General features: G+C 45.5%; 1 protein-coding gene across 14 annotated transcripts in view; it reads right to left on the bottom strand.

Moving 5' to 3' along the window:
* NFYC (nuclear transcription factor Y subunit gamma) overlaps positions 1 to 20962 on the bottom strand; it is a 71639-nt gene that overhangs the window by 42785 nt on the left and 7892 nt on the right. For 7 of the 14 annotated variants that reach the window (XM_078773186.1, XM_078773184.1, XM_078773193.1 and 4 more), the window contains exons 2-3: positions 9014 to 9154; positions 8469 to 8540 (exon numbers count right to left, since the gene is read on the bottom strand). In XM_078773186.1, coding sequence (XP_078629312.1) covers positions 8469 to 8540; positions 9014 to 9142 — 201 coding nt within the window. In that variant the 5' untranslated portion in view covers positions 9143 to 9154. Of the gene's footprint in view, positions 1 to 8468; positions 8541 to 9013; positions 9155 to 13944; positions 14105 to 14889; positions 14974 to 20962 lie in introns of those variants that run through there. The other 7 variants (XM_078773189.1, XM_078773194.1, XM_078773190.1 and 4 more) reach the window with 5 other exon arrangements.

The raw sequence follows: 20962 nt of genomic DNA, 5'->3' as shown, positions 1-20962 counted from the left end.
AGAGGTTTTAAAGGCAGGAAGAGAGTCAACATGTCGAACAGAGGAAGGCTAGTCATTCCAGAGCAGAGGTGCAGCAAAGGAAAAGGATTTCTCGCCAAATGACTTGGTGCTGGTGCGCGGCGGCTCTCAGGTCATAGAGTCGTCGCTTGAGCGAAGCCGTCGCCGAGGTACATAGAGAGTGAGCAAATCGGAGAGATAGTGAGGTCCCGTTCCACACAATGATTTATAACATAACATAGTGTGCAAATTTTGTACTGCACACGAGCAGAGACAGGCAGCCAGTGTAAAGATTCAAGGAGCGGAGTAACATGGTCAGGCTTCTTCGCCTTACAGACAAGACGAGCGGCAGAGTTTTGAACCTTTTGTAACTTATCCAAGAGAAACTAAGGGCAGACAGCATACAAATAATTACAATAGTCTAGCCTTGAGAGGACAAGGGCACAGACCAGAGTTAGAGCAGCCGGAGGAGTAAGAAAGTGGCGAATGGATGCGATCTTTCGTAGCTGAAAGTATGCTGATTTGCAGGTTTGAAGTACTTGCTTGGAAAATGTCATGTTACAGTCGAAAACCACACCAAGGTTCTTGGCCGACGAAACAAAGTTTACATCGGTTTCACCAACATGAATAGTGGTAGGAAGTGAACATTGTAGAGGACATCTGTGAGATCTTACAATCATAGATTCTGTTTTAGCATCGTTCAGCTGAAGTTTGTTTTGGGTCATCCACGCCTTCAAGTCGGCAATACAGCCTTCTAACACTTCAACAGTGGGCACGATTTGTTGAATCGTGCTTCCTTTGTACAGCTGATTGTCGTCCGCAAAGGCGTGGTGATCAACTGAATGTCTGGCAACAAGATCAAATAGAGGCTGAGTGTACAAAAGAAAGAGGATATGTCCCAGGACTGAGCCCTGGGGAACGCCAAAGGAAAGCGGAGAAGGGGCTGATTTCTGGCCATTGACAACAACTGTTTGCACTTTATCAGTAAGATAGGACATCAGCCAAGAAAGGGGAATACCAGTTATACCAAATGTGAGTTCAAGACGACGAATTAAGACACTATGGTCAATCGTGGCAAAGGCGGCAGACAAGTCTAAAAGAGCAAGAACGGAAACTTTACCACAGTCGAGAGGTCAGAAGATCATTGGTTATTCTTAGGAGAGCAGTCTCGATGCTATGGCCTGGTCTATATGCCGACTGGCGAGAATTGAAAAGATTATTTGAAACTAGATGGTCATTCATCTGTGATAGCACAATTCTTTCTGTGATCTTTGACAGGAAAGACAGGTTGGAGATGGGACGGTAATTTTTCATGTCGTTAAGGTCAAGGGTGGGCTTTTTAAGAAGTGGTTTAACAAGAGCTTGCTTAAAGAGAAGCGGAAATGAACCAGTAGTCAGAGAATCATTGATAACTGCAGTAATAAATCGGAGGAGGGTGTCCAAACACTCAATAAACGAATCGGTAGGAAGGGGGTCGAGATCACATGTTTTTGTGTTTGACTTGAGGATTGTACATTTGACAATTTCCTCAGTAACAGGAGTAAACGAACTAAGAGGTCGTCCGTGAAAGCAGTGTTCAGCATCATCGAAGGAAAGGAGTGACTGCTTGTCAAGATTGTTTCTTATTGACTGAATTTTATTGTGAAAGAAATGCAGGAAGCGTTGGGATAGTTCGTTTTGAGGAAATACAGTGGGAAGAACGGATTTATTTTTGGTGGCAAGCAGGTGGTTGGTAATGCTGAACATTTGCTTGCAGGAGGAGCTCCTAGTAATCCGATCAGAAATATGACGTTTTTGCTTTCAGAATGATTTTTATGACGAGTCTTTTAGCTATGTTATACAACTGTTTATGGACTGCGAGGCCAGTCTTCAGCCACTGTCTCTCGGCACGTTGTCGTTCCTTTTTGGCAGTCCTGACTTCGTCGCTGACTGCGCTGAACCACGGAGTACTCCTGCATCTGGAAACGGTGCGCCGTGTCGCTGGAGCATGACAGTCCAACGCTGTGCGGAGGCGAGAGTCGAGGTCTTCTGCAGTGACGTAGGAACGGCCAGAGAGATGGGTGTGAAGGTCCTCTTTAAAGGCGGAACGGTCGATGGCACGAATGTTGCGGGCAGTGATGAAGGTGGGCTGAAGACGAGGAACAGCAATACTCAGGTGGCTGGTGACAGAAGTGGGCCGAGGCGATAGCACAGGTCACTGACATGGACTGCACCAACTGATCATCGCATCTGTACACTAACCAATCCAGGATGTGTCCTTTAACATGTGTAGGTTGGGAGACAGACTGAGACTAAAAGCAGAAAGGAGGTCAATGATCTTTGAAGTGAGAGGATGTTGTGGTTGATCGTAGTGGATGTTGAAATCTCCAAGAATCAAGCCGAAACCAGGAGGAGTATTGCAGTGGTCGAGCAGATTAGGAAGCTGGGTCACGAACATAGAGTCAGTGAGCTTGTTTTTCCGGTTAGGTGGAGGTCGGTAGAGGCAGAAGAAATGAAGAGTGTTTTCTGACAGAGTGAAGGTGACATGGGCTAGCTCGTAGGATGAATGGTCGAACGAAAAAGTCGTGGTGAAGGAGACAAAGGGAGAGAAGTTGTCTCTGTAAATAACAGCCACACCCCACCCCTAGAGGAGCGAGGAAATGACTGCAGGGTGTATCCAGGTGGGGTGAGATCAGCACATCTCGCTTCATCGCCACTGGGTTGGAGCCAAGATTCGGTCAGAAAAAGCATGTTGATATCGTTATCTTGAATAAAAGAGGTAATTTCGGTTCTCTTTTCAGGACAACTTACAGACTGAGCGTTGAATAAGGTGAGAGACAGGTCAGAACGGTGTTATTTTGGTGCTGTGTATGTTCTATAGGGATAGATGAGATTATTGAAGTTGACAGGGGACACTTTTTCGCAGGAATTATTAAAATGTGGGCCGGGCCGTCGCTGGTCGCGAAGAGAAATCACAATCGGTATTTTTCTCTGCTTTCTCCTCCCACCTCGCTTTGTGCGTTTTCTCGGGAGACCAACGCCGATTTCAAGTTCTGAAGCCTGACACGAGCCCAGGAGTCAATCGAGTGGTGTTGTTTAAAGACAAAAGTTTTTGCCGAGTGTAGCGAATAGGCCTCGGGACAGAGGAGTTAGAGCGGATAGTCGAGCTCGGTACATGCAGCGGGTGCGTGCAGAGGTGGGGCGAGCGATGGGGCGAGCGGTGGGGCGAGCGATGGGGCGAGCGGTGGGGCGAGCGATGGGGCGAGCGATGGGGCGAGACGGGGAAAAGAACTGTCTTGTTGAGAGGCGCACACCAGGGCTGCGTGAGGCGCAGCGAAAAAACATGGCGGGTACTCACAGTTCGAAATTGTCAACATGGTGGCGAGTAAAAACCAAAGTACTGCAAATCTCACGGGCAGACACGCCGCCAGAAGCCAGGAACTGAAACGGATCCATCACAATCATTTTTTTTTTTTTTTTTTTTTTTTGTATACAAGATCGAGGCTCGTGAAAGAGCGAACATTAATCACACAGAAAAACAAACAGACAAACCGACACATAAAACAAATAACATCGGGAGCGGTAGACAAGATGGGGAGAGAGGGGGAAGGACACAAACACAACATTTGAGAGCAGGGACCGAGAGACATGGAGAGATCTGTGGGAGGGAGGCATGGGAAGGGGGGGGGGGGGGGTGGGAGAGGTATAAAACATATGGACACTGCCAGGACTTCCAGGAAAGAATTTGGAATTTCAAACAAGGTGGATCTGGGGTGAATTAGTGGGGGTAGAAAAGATCAAGGTTTTGGATGGGGGAAGATAAGAGATGGTGGTGAACAGCTGTTTTAAAGACCTGGAGGGAGGAGTGGGATTGAAGGGAGTGTGGGAGTTTGTTCCAGAGGCAGGAGGAAAGAGGAATGAAAGAGTGAAGGTGAGCAGAGAGCCGAGATTTCGGCAGTTTAACCAGCAGAGGGTTGCTGGCAGATCTTGTGCGACCTGTAGGAATATTTGGGGGACAGAGCACAGAGAGAGCTGGGGGAGCAAGGCCGGAGAGGAGTCGGTAGAAGACAGAAAGACCACCTACCTGCCTGCGGTGAGTGAGTGAAAGGCCCTCAGAGATAGCTTCATCACGGGAGATTCCAATGATTCTGAAAGCTTTGGATTCAACAGCGTGAAGCCGAGCTAGGTGTGAGGCAGGAGCACCAGCCCATAGGGGAGAACAGTATTCCATTGAGCTGCGGATGAAAGCCTTGTATGTGGTGAGGAGCTCAGGTGTGCCTAGGAAGGACTTCGCATGATGGAGGATGCCCAGTCGGCGACTGGCTTTGGAGGCCAGCTTGGAAATGTGGTTTTCCCAAGAAAGATCATGGCAGATAGTGAGACCCAAAAGCTTGAGCGACAGAACTTCTTGGAGAGGATTGTTGAGAAAGTAGATGGGAGGGTTGTCCAGTCGATCTTTTCGGAGAGACATAGTAAGAGTGTGAGATTTGTCAGGATTGAAAGACATGTTCCACTTGTTTGACCAGTCTGTGATTTTGTCCAGGTCTTCAGAGAGTGAGGAGGCTGCAGACTGCCGATCTGAGGGAAGAGGAATGGAGCGGCAGAGAGTGGAGTCATCAGCAAAGAGATAGAGAGGATTTTCCAGAGAGTCGGAGAGATCATTGATCCAGAAAAAGAAAAGGACCCAGAACACTGCCTTGGGGAACTCCAGCCTGAACAGGAAGGGAAGATGAGAGAAATCCATTCAGGGCCACACGTTGACTATGACCAGAGAGGAAGTCCGCAAGCCATGCATGGAGATTTCCATGGATACCATAGGAGAGTTTGGTGAGCAGAGCTGGGTGCCAGACCGTATCAAAGGCATGTGATATGTCAAGGGAGACAGCTCTGATTTCCTGTTTGGCATTGAGGACCTCCATCCATTGTTGAGACAGCAGAAGCAGCATGTGCAGAGTAGAGTGACCTGGTCTGAAACCAAATTGATGATCAGAGATCAAGCCATTGGAGAAGAGGAAAGATTTCATATCCGAAGCAATGATGGATTCCATGACTTTACTGATAATTGGGAGCAGGCTGATTGGTCTGTAGTTGCAAGGATCTGTTTTTGCACCTTTTTTGTGTAAAGCGGTAATGTTTGCTGATTTCCAGGATGCTGGCAGATGACCTTGAGCAAAAGATAGGGTGAAAAGAACAGAGAGAGGGTGAGATAGAGCGGCAGAGCAGGATTTTAGGACCCGTGGGCTGATGCCGTCTGGTCCAGTTGCAGAATCAGAGTCGAGGTTTGACAAAAACTCCTCCACCTTGTCAGGAGAGAAGGACACAGAGTCCAGGAGCAGTTGGGTTCGACTGGGAAAGGTGGGAACAGAGAGAGATGGGTTTGGGACTAAGGATTTTGAGGCAAACACAGAGTTGAGGCATTCGGCTTTGTATCACACAAAGCACAACACGACAGCACACGCTAAATCCAACGGAATCAATCAAATACACAGAACGACTGACTCAGCTCAGCCTGCTAGGCGAGTGACCCGGAAGCGGACAAAAATCGGTAAATAATGCTATGGAATGCGACTGAGGCCAAAACATTCTGATGCACTGTCCTAATTCCAAGGTCAAAATCACATGAAGAATGAGCATGGAGATATCAATGAACATTACATACTATCTTATAATTCAACAAAGTGTTTAAAACTTCAAGAAAATTCAGTGTCAAATCAAGACAAAGAAGGCGACAAAGAGCAAGAAATAGAAGAAGACAAATAAGAGGAATAGGAGGAATAAGCAGAAGAAGAAGCAGAGGAAGAAGCAGAGTAAGCAAAATAAGACGCAGAAGAAGCAAACAGTAAGGTTCAAAGTCGTACCACCTTTAGAGGCCATTTTTGGCCAGGGCTGCGTGAGGTTCATAAGGTACATATAAGGTTCATAAGGTACTCGACTATACATAAGGTTCAAAGTCGTACATTACCCCAAAAAGCTGATATACCAGGCAGGATCTGCACAACGACTGAGATATCATAAAAAGTCAACTATACATAATTACTACTACTCACAGCTTTAGACAATTCATCATCGAGAAAAGCACTCGGAGTGCAAACCTCCGCCAGGCTGAACAGTTTACGTTTTGTATCCCACTGATACTGGTGTTGGGCTAGCGGCTAGGGTGCCGGTTTAGGATCCTATGATCCTGGGTTCGAATCCCGGTCGATCGCTGAATTAACGCCAGGGGGGTTGTCTCAGCCTGTCATCCTTCCGAGGTCGGCTAATTGAGTACCAGTTCACTGGTAATTCCCTGTTTGTCGTTAAAGGCGGCAAAAAGGGTTGGCGTCAGGAAGGGCATCCGGCCGTAAAACATTGCTTCAAAAAGGGGACCAAAAAACAACAACAACCACGGTTCCCGAAAAAGGCCAACCCCCGCTTTGCGGGGAAAAATGGCCTCTAAAGGTGGTTTAAAAATTTTTTTTTAATCCCACTGATACGCCAGATCTGGATCCAGACCTGAACCAAAATCTAATCAGTTTGTTGTTGTCGCCTAACCAATTCATCCACATAGTTTCACCCAAATACGTCCATAACCTTTCGAGATATCGTGCTATATATCGTTATTTACCCTAACAGCTTTCAATGGTGAAGAATCACTTTTAAAACATTACAGTATCCGGATCCAGAATTTCATCAAAATCAAATCAATTAGTCCTTCTAACACACACAACCTGTCCACCAAATTACGTCTGAATCCATCCAACTTTTTTGAGATATCTTGTTCACAAACAAAAAGAGACAAGGGTAAAAACATAACCTCCATCCACCTTCGGTGGTGGAGGTAATATTACCTGATTAACATTTTCAACAAAGTTAAAAAAAAACAAGACAAGACCGATAGTCGAACAACGGCATAGCCGGGTTTGTTTGTTTGGTACGTTAGTTGAAGGGGATAGTATGACCTGGGTGGGGATACCAGTTACCAAATAAAGTATTAAATGTTTCAGGCATGATGGACAGCCGGTTCGTAAATGACTTGGGTAAAAACATGGTGGAATGGCAGACGATCAACCAATTAGAACGACACTCTGACGTCACGATGTCGACCGATATGCCTCTGCCCACATTATTACATCATTATACATACTTGTACCAAGTCTGATTCAAATCCATTCAGCTGCTCTGAAGTATCACATTTTTACCTGACATGACCTCTGACGTCACCAAAACCACAAAATCACCTCACAATTCACCTTGGATGTCAAAAAATAATCAATTCATCTTTACATTATAATGTATACTTAGACCACATTTGGGCAAAATCTCATCACTGGTTCACGAATTATCACGGTAACAGGATTTTTACCGAACATGACCTGTGACCTCTTAACCCAAAAATGTAATCAGTTCATGTTTATACACACCTGTACCATGTATGATTTAAATCCCTTCAGCCGTTTTCAAGTCATCACATTTTTACCTGACATGTCCTCTGATCTTTGACCTCTTGATGACATAATCCAACAAGTTCATCTTTGCGTCATATATACGGTCGGACCCCGTTATTCCCGGTTCCGCTATTTGCGGTTGATAAATTGCGACCTGCTGCTCTATTTCCGGCCACATGTCCAGTGTATTCGCGGTTTTTCGCGGGCGCAAAAAACAAAAATTCACGAGCCGCGAGCATGACATTTATAAAATCCATTTTTCACTAGCCACGCACAAAGCAGCTGGACATCCGCAAAAAAAAAAAAATCTACGAGAAGCGAGCATGACCTGCTTCTACATCTGCAATGCTGTGCTTTGCTATTTCATGGCTTTAGAATAAATATAGAGACATCAAGTTTAAATATGGACGAGGAATTGACGTGAGGGTTTCTTCTTTCTAACCGTGACATTTGCGGATTCGCTATATGCATATTCGCCATTGACTGGGGGATAGAACCATTCAAACCAGGTACGTTTTTTTTGTGCAAGTCATTCACGAACCTGCTGTTAATGCCTGATGTTCGATTGAAGGTGACACAGGAATGTGGAATTTATTGGTTCCATGGTTTAGCATTCACCGTTTCCGCATTGTTTGTTTGCTTTTGGCATCCCATCTGTGCATAGAGAACAGGTACCTCGCTGGTAATGTCATATAGGTACAGTGATAGAGCATTTCCCTGGATAGCCATCTCTGAAGTACACAATCAACACTCACTGTGTTACACAGGTGCATCAAGCTGATCTCAGTCTGGACTTTCACCTTGCAACATTCTAGATCCGCAAAGCTCAAAAACCTCTACTCATGACCTCTACTTTCCACATCCTCCACCTCATTCCCAATTTCACACATCATTCTGCAAATTCTGCATTCTCAAAAACAAGAATGCTTGACCATAACGACTGCACGGGGGATGTTGACTCATGCATACCTCTGTTGAATGCGAGGAACGCCGATTAGTCAATACTAACATCACAGCACAGTTAAATCAGTTTGCACTCAATTTCAAAATTTCCTTCATTTATTTCACCTTCACATCTTCATCCATCTTCATAATTTTCTTTATTCTGGCAAGAGGCAACTCTTGCACCTTGAATTCATACTGCACATGAGGGACAACAAAGGTGGCATCACCAACTAGAACATGTTACACAACTTTCTTGAACTCTACCTCACCCTCCTCTCTACCTCCCTTCCACCTCTATCTCGACTTCCACCACCCTCGTGGGCGTGGGAGATTCATCATTCTGCAAGATGCGAATCAGCAGTGACGTGCTTAGCTGAGCTTAGCTGTTAATTCGCTTTGGCCTTGAAAGCTTCCCCTCATGACCTCTACTTTCCACATTCTCCGCCTCATTCCCAATTTCACACAAAGCCAAGGGGGGCACGGGTTGCCCCCGATGAGAGAATGCAGTTGTATCAAAACATGATTGTTCGGACTAGTGACTGAACTTACATGGAAGCAGGAAGCGGGATAAATAAAGCAATCAGAACAAAAGCTTTGATTTTCATTTTAACTGTGCGTGAAACAGGCTCCCAGCACTAAACATTAACACCATATGTATCATCACACACCAGGTTCATGTTGCGGATATCATCGAGTACTGAAGGCCAGAAGGTTTGCAGCAGGTTATGGGCATCACTGCTGCCTTGCAAGTGCGTTCCATCACCTGGGCTGTATGTGCCATCGCCAGAGCCGGACATGACCAACTTGTCCTGGAAAAGGAAACTGGCAATAAGATATTGATACTCAGTGGGCCTAATACACGTAAGCTCAGCGTAGGCCTACCTAAAGTCTCTATTTGGAACCCTGACCCCAACCCCTCAAAATAAAATGATGCTTGTCCAGAAATGCCAAATATGTACAACAGACATGCCTAGGTTTGGACTTTTTTTTGGTGTTTCAATGTGAACATTTGGCTGTGCTGCTGAGATGTACTGCGTCAATTTTGACCGTAATCTACTAATTTGACATGTAATGTGTGAACAAATCCTCAATGAGTCTAGAGTAGACACTGCAGGAATAAATAGGAATAAAATGAAGCAAGCATGTTCTGAGAGACCAAGAAACCCACCCCTCCCACCCCCCCCAAAAAAACAATCAAGGAATCTGGTGATATATCGATATTACTCAAAATTTGCATCCAAATGTTACAACTTGCCAAACTAGTGGATCCAAATGCATTATTTTAATAAGTGTTCAGATAGGGTGCGAGTACGGGACGGGACGGGACGGGACATTTGACGAATGGATAAACATGTAATTGGATACATATGAAAGAAGACAGGTGCACCTGGTAAGGGATGGGGTAGGGAACAGAAAGGGTGAGTGGTCACAATCAGGCAGCCATGGACAAGACTAGATGGATGACAATAACTTTAATGCGATAAGTCAAAAAACACCCAAGAGGAAGATCAATGTGCTTCAGTGGAACAAAAAATAAGTAAACAAATGTCCTTTATAGCACGTTGTAAATGTCCCTAGTAACTTTCCTCCCGGGTGTTCCTTCAAGAGTGCTGCTGATGATTACCTACGACCCTCCCTAATCCATATGCTTGTTGACACCATCCCCCCCCTCCATGGTAAGGGATGGGGTAGGGAACAGAAAGGGTGAGTGGTCACAATCAGGCAGCCATGGACAAGACTAGATGGATGACTAACTTTAATGCGATAAGTCAAAAAACACCCAAGAGGAAGATCAATGTGCTTCAGTGGAACAAAAAATAAGTAAACAAATGTCCTTTATAGCACGTTGTAAATGTCCCTAGTAACTTTCCTCCCGGGTGTTCCTTCAAGAGTGCTGCTGATGATTACCTACGACCCTCCCTAATCCATATGCTTGTTGACACCATCCCCCCCCCCCCCCGATGTGTGTTGCCCTGGTTTACCTACATGTACATTGTTCCTCTGGCAGTCTGCAAAACTGCTATCCTGTCATTTAGTTCCTGAGCCTAAAACTCTGATTGAATATATATATATATACAGTGAAACCTTGACTTACGAGTTTAATTCGTTCTGTGACCGAGCTCGTAACTCAATTTGCTCGTTTCTCAAATTAAATTTCCCCATTAAAATGAATTGAAATGCTATTAATCCGTTCCAGCCCCCCAAAAACCACACCAATTTTTTTTGAAATATATATATATAAATATCTCGCGCTTTATATTTCACCTGTATGCAGCATACAAGTTGGCAGGATGGCCTGGACTGGAGGTACGCACACTTGACACTAAACTGTCCAGCCTGGGTTTGAATCCCGACCCAGCTATAACCTGTCATGTCGGTGTTTCACAGGCAGGGTGATTCATCAATGTGTGCACCGCTAAACTGGGCGCCCGTTTGCGTCCCATTAGTTGTTGGATGCTAAGGATCTCACCGGGTCTTCCACAAAGAGAAGGCGAGCTATCGCCGGCACTCTGAACAAGTTGTGGCCTGGCATGCTCTTCTCCTCTGCCGTTATATACGTCCTCCTCGGCATCTTTTTCCAGAAGAGCCCTGTCTCGTCACAGTTGAAGATTTGCTGGGGGATGTATCCTTCGGCTTCTATCAGTTCGGCAAAAGTTATAATAAAATCTTCAGCTGCCTTCACATCCGAGCTTGCTGCCTCACCATGCCTGACGACGGAGTGAATGCCGGTCCTCTTCTTAAAATTATCAAACCATCCCCGACTGGCTTTGAATGACTCTTCCGATGCCTCGTCCGTTGATGTTCCCGCCGTCTGCTGCACCAAATCCCCGTAAATGTCTCGTGCCTTCTCACAGATGATGCTCTCGGTCACGGTATCTCCTGCGAGCTGCTTCTCCGTCAACCACACAAACAACAACTTCTCCATCTCTTCATGGACAGAGGTCCGGAGCTTTGAAATAATCTTAACGCCCTTGGCTGGCGTTATAGCCTTTATCGACTCCTTCTGCTTCAAAATCGTACATATCGTAGAAGTACAACGATCGTACTGCCTCGCCAAGTCGACAACACACACACCTCGCTCATGTTTTTCGACGATTACGTGTTTTATATCCAAGCTCGCTCGCTCGTAACTCAGATCTCGGCTCGCATCACAAAGCAAAAAATCGATACAGAAAATTGAGTCCCTAGTAACTTGGGGCCGGTGAGTGAACTTTGGCGTGGCTCTTCCTTTTGTATGCATTTTCTACACATATCACACATCTTACACACATATCACTATACATACTTGACTGATATATATGCCTGTTGTTTTTGTAGACTCAGAGGATGACCTTTGTTGGTCGAAAGCTTGTCGACAATTAAAGATCGACGTCCTGAAGCTACGTCCGAGTCTTATTTAATCTAACGATTATTTATTTAATGCAAATGAGACGCCCTGCTCGTACTGTGGAGTTTCTACTATTTCTTACAGTTATATATATATATATATATATATATATATATATATATATATATATATATATTTTATAAACAGGAATCAAATTCCTACGAGGGGCTAAGTGTGAAAAAATTCTGACAATGCGGGGCTCGAACCACGGACCTCCGTTGATAACGCGTCAACAGCCCACTGCGCTATTATATTATAAATATATTAGTGGAAAGAATCTCAATCTGTACAAGCTCATCTGTACATACACATGTACATGCTACAAGCAGGCACCACCAGGACATCGGTAACACAAACATATACGTTCTGTCCACTGGTATTGAAACTTCATTATTTAGTTGGGGGAGTCCCAGTTTAACGAGGATTTAGAGACAATAAAAACTAGAGGTTCCAGGGAACCTGAACTCAACTGGTCTATATCAATATGGTTAGAATATGCATAATATAGAACCACAAACTATATAGTTTATATGTGCTAAAGAGGTACAGTAATGTTGAAGGTATCATGTTTAAACAGGAAACTAGAAAAAAATTGAGTTTCAAGCGAGGCATGAAAAGTAAAACTACAATTACTTTTCTCAGATTTCAGACTTGAATTTATTATACATATGTGTTGAGGTTTGTTAGCTACTGTCTACGCACCAAGTTTCAGCCTTCTAGCTACATTAGGAAGTACCAGATTGACAAAAATTGATTTTTCAATATGGCCGCCCTGCCGCGACCATTTTTTGGCGTGCAACGCCAAAATGCAATCCCAAACTAGTTTATGTCTTAAAGATGCTGCATAACAAGTTTCATCAAGCTTTATCAATATTTGTGACTTTTAGAGCAGAGACGTCGAATTGTTTGCAGACGACAGACAGACAACGGACGACGGACGACGGACACTGGGTGTCGACAAAAACTCAGCTGGACATAGTCCAGTTGAGTGAAAAAAAAACATACAGAAGTAAAAATTAAGGTCACCCCCAGTGTTCAAGGTGGAAGAGCGTGACAAACTCCCACGCTCCCACCCCACTCCACTCCCTAAAAAAAAAAAATTAACACTCGCGCACAACAAATTGGCCAGAATATAATTTGGATGTCTCGTCTTTTACCCTTCACTACCCCCTCAACTTCCACCCCCAATGTTATCATGGTAACAATGGTATTGCAAATCGAACTTACAATGTCAAGATCACAGTGCGTGTAACCAAACTAGAGCATGACCATTTCACAGGAGAAAAGTAAAAAAAATACACCAGCATCATGCTGAGGCCTGAACCAGCATGTATAAGCTTTCAATGTACCCAGCCAGGCAATGTCATGGTGCTGAAAAAACATCCACATACGAGGAAGGGGAATAAAAACCCAAACACTCCATGTCCCTCCCCCTCCCCATCCCCATCCCCATCCCCCAGTATAAATCGGCAATACTCCTTGGGTACTGTCAAACTACCTTTTCGTGTCAAAGAGACATTGCAATTTCTGTTTTCAATTTTGCTTTGTAGTTCAGAGCTTTGTAGTTCAGAGCTTTGTAGTTCAGAGCTACTTTTGTAGTGTGACCCAAAAGGTCCTGTTTACAAATTCAAATTCCTATCAATCCACAGACTGGGACAAGTGCAGAGACGGTACATCTGCCCTCAGCGGTGACTCTGTGTACAGTTGCTTTGGAACCTAAAGCACCATCGAGTCGTTTACAATGGCGGGTTTACTTTTGTATTAATGAGAGTTTTACCATTGATGAACGTGGCAGATGGCCAGACCGCATCACATTGAAAACTGAGGGGGGAGGGAGGTGGCTGGGGTCAAGGGAAAGAGTGGGGGTTGCCAAAGCTCATGCATTACGTGGCGATGAAGCCTTCAAATGTACAACTGTTATTCGGGTCTCAAACGACGCCTTGTGTAGTAGCCCCAGGGATTGGGAGATCGATACACCCAAGGCAGACACAACTTACCCCCAACCCCGTTGCGGTTTCAAGACCACCACCAAAAACCCATCGCTACGCAAAAACCTACCCGGGGCTACTCATTACCCAATGGCCTCCAGTTAACAAAAATACGTGACCTTTCTTCAATACACCAGCGTGACACGGACGCAACACAAACCGATGAAGTACACGCCAGCAAACAAACCATTCGTAAATAAACTATTCCCGGCAAAGAGCTCACCGAATGGTGGTGACAGAGCTGCCCATGTCGGCTGCAAAGATCGCCATTCTCTCATGGGAGCAAAACATTAACCAAAAGCAAGGGCTACGAAGCTTGCGTATTATCTCGTACGTTGAAGGGTAAAGCCACGAAAAGGGTGCACAAAATAAGCCGTCGGAGTGGGACGAAATTGGGTTGGGGGAGGAGGGTTCGTGGGGCGGGGAAAGATGAGGGAGGGAGAGAGGGAGAAAGAGGGGGGGGGGAGAGAGAGAGAGAGAGAGAGAGAGAGAGGGAGAGAGGGAGAGAGGGAGAGAGAGAGAGAGATAGAGAGATAGAGAGAGAGAGAGAGAGTCCAGAGGCCACAGGGACGGCATGTGTTCTACCGATGGCGCTCTGTTTGCCTGCGAGGCAGTGACCTTCAGGCCCAAAAGGGGGGGGGGGAAAAAAAAATCCTCGGCCAAGCTGAGGGAGGGTGTTCGGAAGATGAGGTAGAGGGTGAGCAACTAATTTGCTTTTCGGACGACGTATTGTAATTTGTTAAATCTAAAAGCTTCCTCTAATAGCTGATGGTAAAATAAAATAGCAGGAATAATTATGACCGTCATCGCTCCTTATGTATTTTAGAGAAAGATGATTCTTGAAAAGTATAGCCATTGGAAAACTGACAAAACCGAACTTGTAAGGATGAGTTTACATAATTTACGTCCGAGGGCATTACGAACATCTTTAATGTCAAGACAAAGCAGCTTCCCACATATCGGCATTGGCACAGGAAGGATTTGGATGTCCAATCAGGGACGGAAATAAGATTCCAACATTGCTTGAAGTAAAGGAGAAAGTCATTTACATGGTCGAGTATATGATATCTGTCCTGGAATAGTGTATTTGAACTTTTACTACACAGGGAACAACCCCCCCCCCTCCCCCCCCAAACCCGTACACACCCACCAGGACACCCTTTCTCACCAAACATGGCTGGCTTGGCCAAGGAATGAGGAACCAGAATACTGCGTCATTAGTGACACCAATGTCCTTCAGAAAAAAGAAAGAAAATAAAAGGCCATCCAATCACCATTAAACGCAGCGAGCCGCAGCATTGCGAATAACAGTAACACGAGAGGCGTTTGATGGAGCAACGTTAATACGTAAGCACCACCGTCTACCCTTCAGAAAACTTCAGGACTGCAGACACCAGAGCAGCTAGCCCGGCCACGATCATAGGCCACAACATCTGATTATTTCAAAAAGAAAGGGGGGTAAAAAAATGTAAAAGTAAAAGCAAAAAGGCTGACTCGCTTATAAAAGGGCTCTTGGGTTGATGAATGGCAGGAAAGCAGCATTTTCTTCGACAACACAAAAAAAAATAATAATAATCTGCTCCTCCCCTCCAAAGGGTGGGCAGAGGTGGAACTTTCCTGTTGTTTTTCGGCTTTTCCAATTCATCGGCAGCCGTCTGTCGTGGCGTTGCTGTGGGCCTTTACATGTTATTTATTATTCATGTTTTAACTACGAGCGGATTCCAAGGGAGATGTACAGATGCCTACCACACCGCACAAGGGCACTGTATGCATGCATGCATGGAGAACAACCCGGGAACGACGGACGTTGGCATCGAAACAGCACGTTTTTATAGTCACCATCAGCTGCAAAAACTCGCAACAAGTCTACTGTCTCACTGACACACACATACATATAAACACACCAAGGTCAACAGAGCAGCAGCTAATGAACATGCACTTCTCAAGGTCAACGGCATCACAGAAGCAGAATTGCACTATTTCCTTTTCCCTGAATCGACTCTGTGTTTTCTTCCCATTTTAGTTAGAGAATGGGGTTAATTATCAAAATCTAGATCAACACCCTATGGTCTACACAAAGCTTTTTAAAGACGTCAGACCAACGGTTTGGGCTGCAGCTTGACACGACGGACTACGGGCCAGCTCTCATACCGACTTGCATGCGGGTCCGCGCACACACATCGGACGTATATGAAAGACGATAAACGGGCCATACGGTACGTGTGGAATGAGAGCAATGTGAAGGACCAAAACTGTGCGGGAGTTGGCAGTCATAATGGAAACTAAAAGAAAAGCACCCCAAAGAAGAAAATCGTCCTCAGTTGAGCGAATCAATATCAACGTCACAAATCAACGATGCACATCTCTAGATCAGAAGTGCAAATATTTAATATGTCAACGCAGGCTTGGGGGAATGGAAAGTGGAAGTGGCGGCGAGGAGAGCAAGAATAGACGAGAAACGTCACCCGAAACGTCACAAACACCTGCAGAACACTCTGCCTAAAACGAATTTGAAAATGCACGTTAACGTATGGGAGTGCTGAACCATACAAACGCAGAACTAGAGGCCGCCCCGGGAGGGCCGTCGTCCATCAGTTACATCAATGGTGCCCCGATGTTCCTCTTGGCAAGGAATCCATGGATGTGGGCATTGACGGTCCCGACACGAGCATGACTTTAAACCGCAAGATGGTGAAAGGTGGGTTTTATTTCTCATACCAAAAAAGCCAGTTTGAGTATGCAACAAGATGCCAACTTCAACAAAATGGAAACATATTTCAAGGCAAGAAAATAATTCCCAAATATTATTAAGCAAGTTGTTTTTATTCCAAAAGCTTCAGGAAAGTTCTTCCCCCCAACCCCCACCGCTATTTTTAAACTGGAACCAAGTTTTTCAATTGACCTAAAATACAAAAGAAAAACCAACTTTCAGTATATGAGCCTCGTCACCCAACATCCATATATATGAAATGTTTACTGTTGAACAAGCCTACAATTAATGATACTCGTACTGCTACTACTACTACTGCTACCACCGCAGGATAGCCTGGAACCTCCAAGACCTCCAGCCTGGGTTTCATTGTCGACCCAGCCACAAAGTCAGGGCGAGGCATCAATCCACGTGTGCCATTCACCTGACGGATGTTAAACTGGATGTCCCATCTGTCAGCATTAGTTGGTGGAGGTTAAAGATCCCACAGTTGCCTACACGAAGAGGCGGCAAGCTATCGGGTACGCACAATGAACAAATCACAAATTACTGCTCCAACCTACACGGGGCCAGGCATCATTGGCACAGCCACACTCCAAGCAATGATGCAACCAGCAGCCGAAGGATGAATACAAATGAATGTACAACTACTACTACTATTACTACGACCAGTACTATGACTAGCATTGAGCTAGAATGAACCAGAGGGGAGTTCCAGTCTGTCCCTTTTCGAAAATGCTCTGCCATTCTCCCAGTGTGTACCCTGGTCAGAATAGGTACACCGTATCCCTGCGTGTCGTAAGAGACGACTAAGAGGGTTGGCGTCAGGAAGGGCATCCGGCCATAAAAACATTGCCTCAAAAAGAGAACCATGACAATCACAAGTACATATGGGCAGGGTGCAGCCCGAAGTGGAGATCGGTTTCTGAGGTTTGGGACATGGAATGTGGGGACAATGACAGGGAGATCAGGAGAAGTGGTGGAAGTATTGGTCAGAAGAAGAGTGGACATATGTTGTGTGCAAGAGACGAGATGGAAGGGAAGTGGTGTGAGAATGGTGAAGGGTAGGCAGGGACAGAAATACAAGTTTGTGTGGCAAGGGTGCCCGGAGGGCGTGAATGGTGTTGGTGTCCTGTTTTCTGAGGAGTTTGTAGACAGTGTGGTGAGTGTGACTAGAGTGAGTGATAGGTTGATGATGGTGAAAATGATGATTGGAAAGCTCTTGGTGAACGTCATCTCGGGATATGCTCCGCAGGTTGGTCGAAGCGATGAAGAGAAGGACAAGTTCTGGTGTGCGATAGAGAAGCTGATGGAAAACGTGAAAGATGAGGAAGTTGTTGTGGTGGGAGGAGACCTGAATGGACATGTGGGAAGGAGTATGGATGGTTTTGAGGGAGTTCATGGGGGTTACGGATATGGTGTGAGAAATGGAGAAGGTGAAAGGATTTTGGAGTTTGCTGATGGAGCTGATTTGTTGATTTGTAATACTCAGTTCCAGAAAGAGGACAATAAGCTTGTTACATACACGTCAGGTGGGTCGACGACAACCGTTGACTACCTGATGGTGCGTCGGCGAGATAGGGGGCACCTCCGGGACACAAAGGTGATCCCGGGGGATGAGGCTGTTTCACAGCACCACTTGGTTGTCTGCGACATAAGGGTGAAAGGTGCGAGGAGAGCTCGGCGGGTGAAGTACCAACCGAGAATGAAGGTGTGGAGGTTGAAAGAGGTGACAGTAAGGGAGGCATTAAAAGAGAGGCTGAGTAGGGTAGAGGATGATGTGGTTGAGCTTGAAAGTGGTTGGATGTCAATGAATGCTAGTCTGTTGGGAGCCGTTGGTGAGGTATGTGGATGGACAAAAGGACCACCGAGGCACTCGGAAACATGGTGGTGGGATGTTGAGGTTGGAAAGAGGATTGACGAGAAGAGGAAGAAGTTCAAAGAGTGGCAGAAGGCGAAGGGTACGGGAGCAGAAACAGCAGAGCATGAAAGTTATAAGGCAGCCAGGAAGGCTGCAAAGAAAGAGGTAGCAAAGGCGCAGGAGGCATGTAGGAAAATGTTCGGAGAACGCTTGGATTCGGAAGAGGGTCAGAAAGCAGTATTCAGGATTGCAAAGCAGATAGCGAAAGAGAGGTGTGATGTGATGGGGGTGAGTTGCTTGAAGGATGAAGTGGGACAAATCTTTGTCGACCCAGATGGAATTAAAGGAAGATGGAAAAGATATATGGAAATGCTGTTGAATACAGAGAATGAATGGGATGGCAACATAGAGAGTAACCCAGTTTTAGGACCGGCAGAGAAGATAACTGAGAAGGAAGTTGAGGAAGCGATAAAAGCAATGAAGAGTGGAAAAGCGGGAGGGCCGACGGGAGTTGTGGGAGATATGTTGAAGGCAGCAGGAAGTTGGGGTGTGAAGAGAATGACAGAGATCTGTAATCTGGTGGTGAAAGAAGGCCGCATTCCAGTGGATTGGGAACTGTGTACCCTCGTCCCTCTATACAAGGGGAAAGGTGACCCTCTGGAGTGTGGCTCGTACCGAGCGATAAAGTTATTGGAGCATGGAATGAAGGTATTGGAAAGGGTGTTGGAGAGGAGGATAAGGAAGAAAGTGAAGATCGACGAAATGCAGTTTGGATTTATGCCAGGAAGAGGAACGACAGATGCGCTTTTCATTGTGAGGCAGTTGCAGGAGAAGTACATGGATAAGAGGAAGAAGTTGTTTTTTGGGTTTGTTGATCTGGAGAAAGCATTCGATAGGGTTCCACGCAAAGTATTGACATGGGCATTGAGGAAGTTAGGAGTGGAGGAATGGTTGATCAGAGTAGTGATGGCAATGTACAAAAGAGCACGCACAGCTGTAAGGATGAAGGACGGGAACAGTGGTGAGTTTGAGGTGAAGGTGGGAGTGCATCAGGGGTCGGTACTAAGTCCACTACTATTTGTAGCTGTGATGGAGGTGCTGGCTCAGACCGTAAAGGAGGGTTTACCGTGGGAGTTGTTGTATGCAGGTGATCTGGTGTTGATTGCGGAAAGTATGGATGGACTGAAGGAAAAGATGAACAAGTGGAAGGAATGTATGGAGACAAAAGGTCTGAAGGTGAATATCGGAAAGACAAAGGTGATGGCAAGTGGTAAAGCATGTGGTGAGGTGGAAAGAACTGGGAAGTGGCCGTGTGCTGTGTGCAGGAAGGGTGTCGAAGTGAACTCCATTCAATGTACAATGTGTGCTGAGTGGGTTCATCAAAAATGTAGTGGTCTGAGAGGGTCATTAACCAGTGTGGCAGCTACATTCAAATGTAAGTTGTGCACAGAGGGAGCTGCAGATGGAGGAAATGTTGAGTTGGATCTTGGAGACGGCGTGAAGCTGGAAGGTGTGAAAACATTTTGCTACCTCGGAGACATGCTGAATGGAGAAGGTGGATCAGACTCGGCAACGGTTGCTCGAGTGAGATGTGCATGGAAGAAGTTTCGGGAACTGAGTGGCGTGCTGATGAGGAGGAGAGTGTCGCTGAAGCTGAAGGGAAAGGTGTATGCTGCATGTGTGAGAAGTGTTATGATTTATGGGAGCGAGACATGGGTAATGAACGTAGAGCAGCAACGAAGGCTGGAAAGGGTGGAAATGCGAATGGTTCGATGGATGTGCGGAGTATCGTTGAGAGAGAGGAAGACAAATGATGAATTGCGAAAGATGATGGGAATATTGCCTGTGATTGATGCTGTGAAGAGGAACAGGTTGAGATGGTTTGGTCATGTATTGAGGAAGGATGAAAGTGACTGGTTGAGAAGAGTGATGGAAGTTAATGTAGAAGGAAGTAGAGGACGGGGAAGACCGAGAAAGACTTGGCTAAAGATGGTGGAAGAAGAAATGCGGGCAAGGGGGTTAACAAGGAGAGATGCAGAAAATAGGGCAAGATGGAGAAGATTGTCATGGGGACCGCAAGGCTAACCCCCGCTCTCGCAGGGAAAATGGCCTTAAAATGCATGTTGTTGTTGTATTGTGACGATACGCAAAATATCCTGAATAAAGTATATTTCTTTACAAACTACCCAGACACCCTCTACCATTTTGGATTATAGCCTTGAAATCTGTCAAAGAAGCACATCTGTCAATAAAATAAATGCATATCTGGAGCCATTCACAGAGGTAACCCTGTTACACCACACAACTCAATACACTCATCCCACTGAAAAGTGCCCCATCTGAATTTGAATTGCACATTGCTACTATTTACTTCAGTCTTCACCACCTGTAGTGGGTTCGGCCATGATTAAAAATTTACTTTTTTAACCACCTTAAATTTCCCCATTGACGATTTATTGGTGGTCCTCAAATTGTGTATAATCTATTACTACAAGGAGAAGCTGTCCGTGTGTGTGTATCCATCACTCTTCATCATCGTAAAGGTTCCTGCTGTCATCGAATATAAATTGCACCACTGGAAAGCTAATCATCGATTTACTTAAAATAAAAATGAATGTCCGCTTAACCATAAAGGTGTCCTTTAAAGCCTGTTGTTCCGGGATTGCAGAA

This window comes from Myxine glutinosa, chromosome 2 (assembly GCF_964187855.1).
Source record: "Myxine glutinosa chromosome 2, kmMyxGlut1.1, whole genome shotgun sequence".
In the NCBI taxonomy this organism is placed as follows: domain Eukaryota; kingdom Metazoa; phylum Chordata; class Myxini; order Myxiniformes; family Myxinidae; genus Myxine; species Myxine glutinosa.
This window is presented reverse-complemented; position numbering and strand designations above follow the sequence as displayed.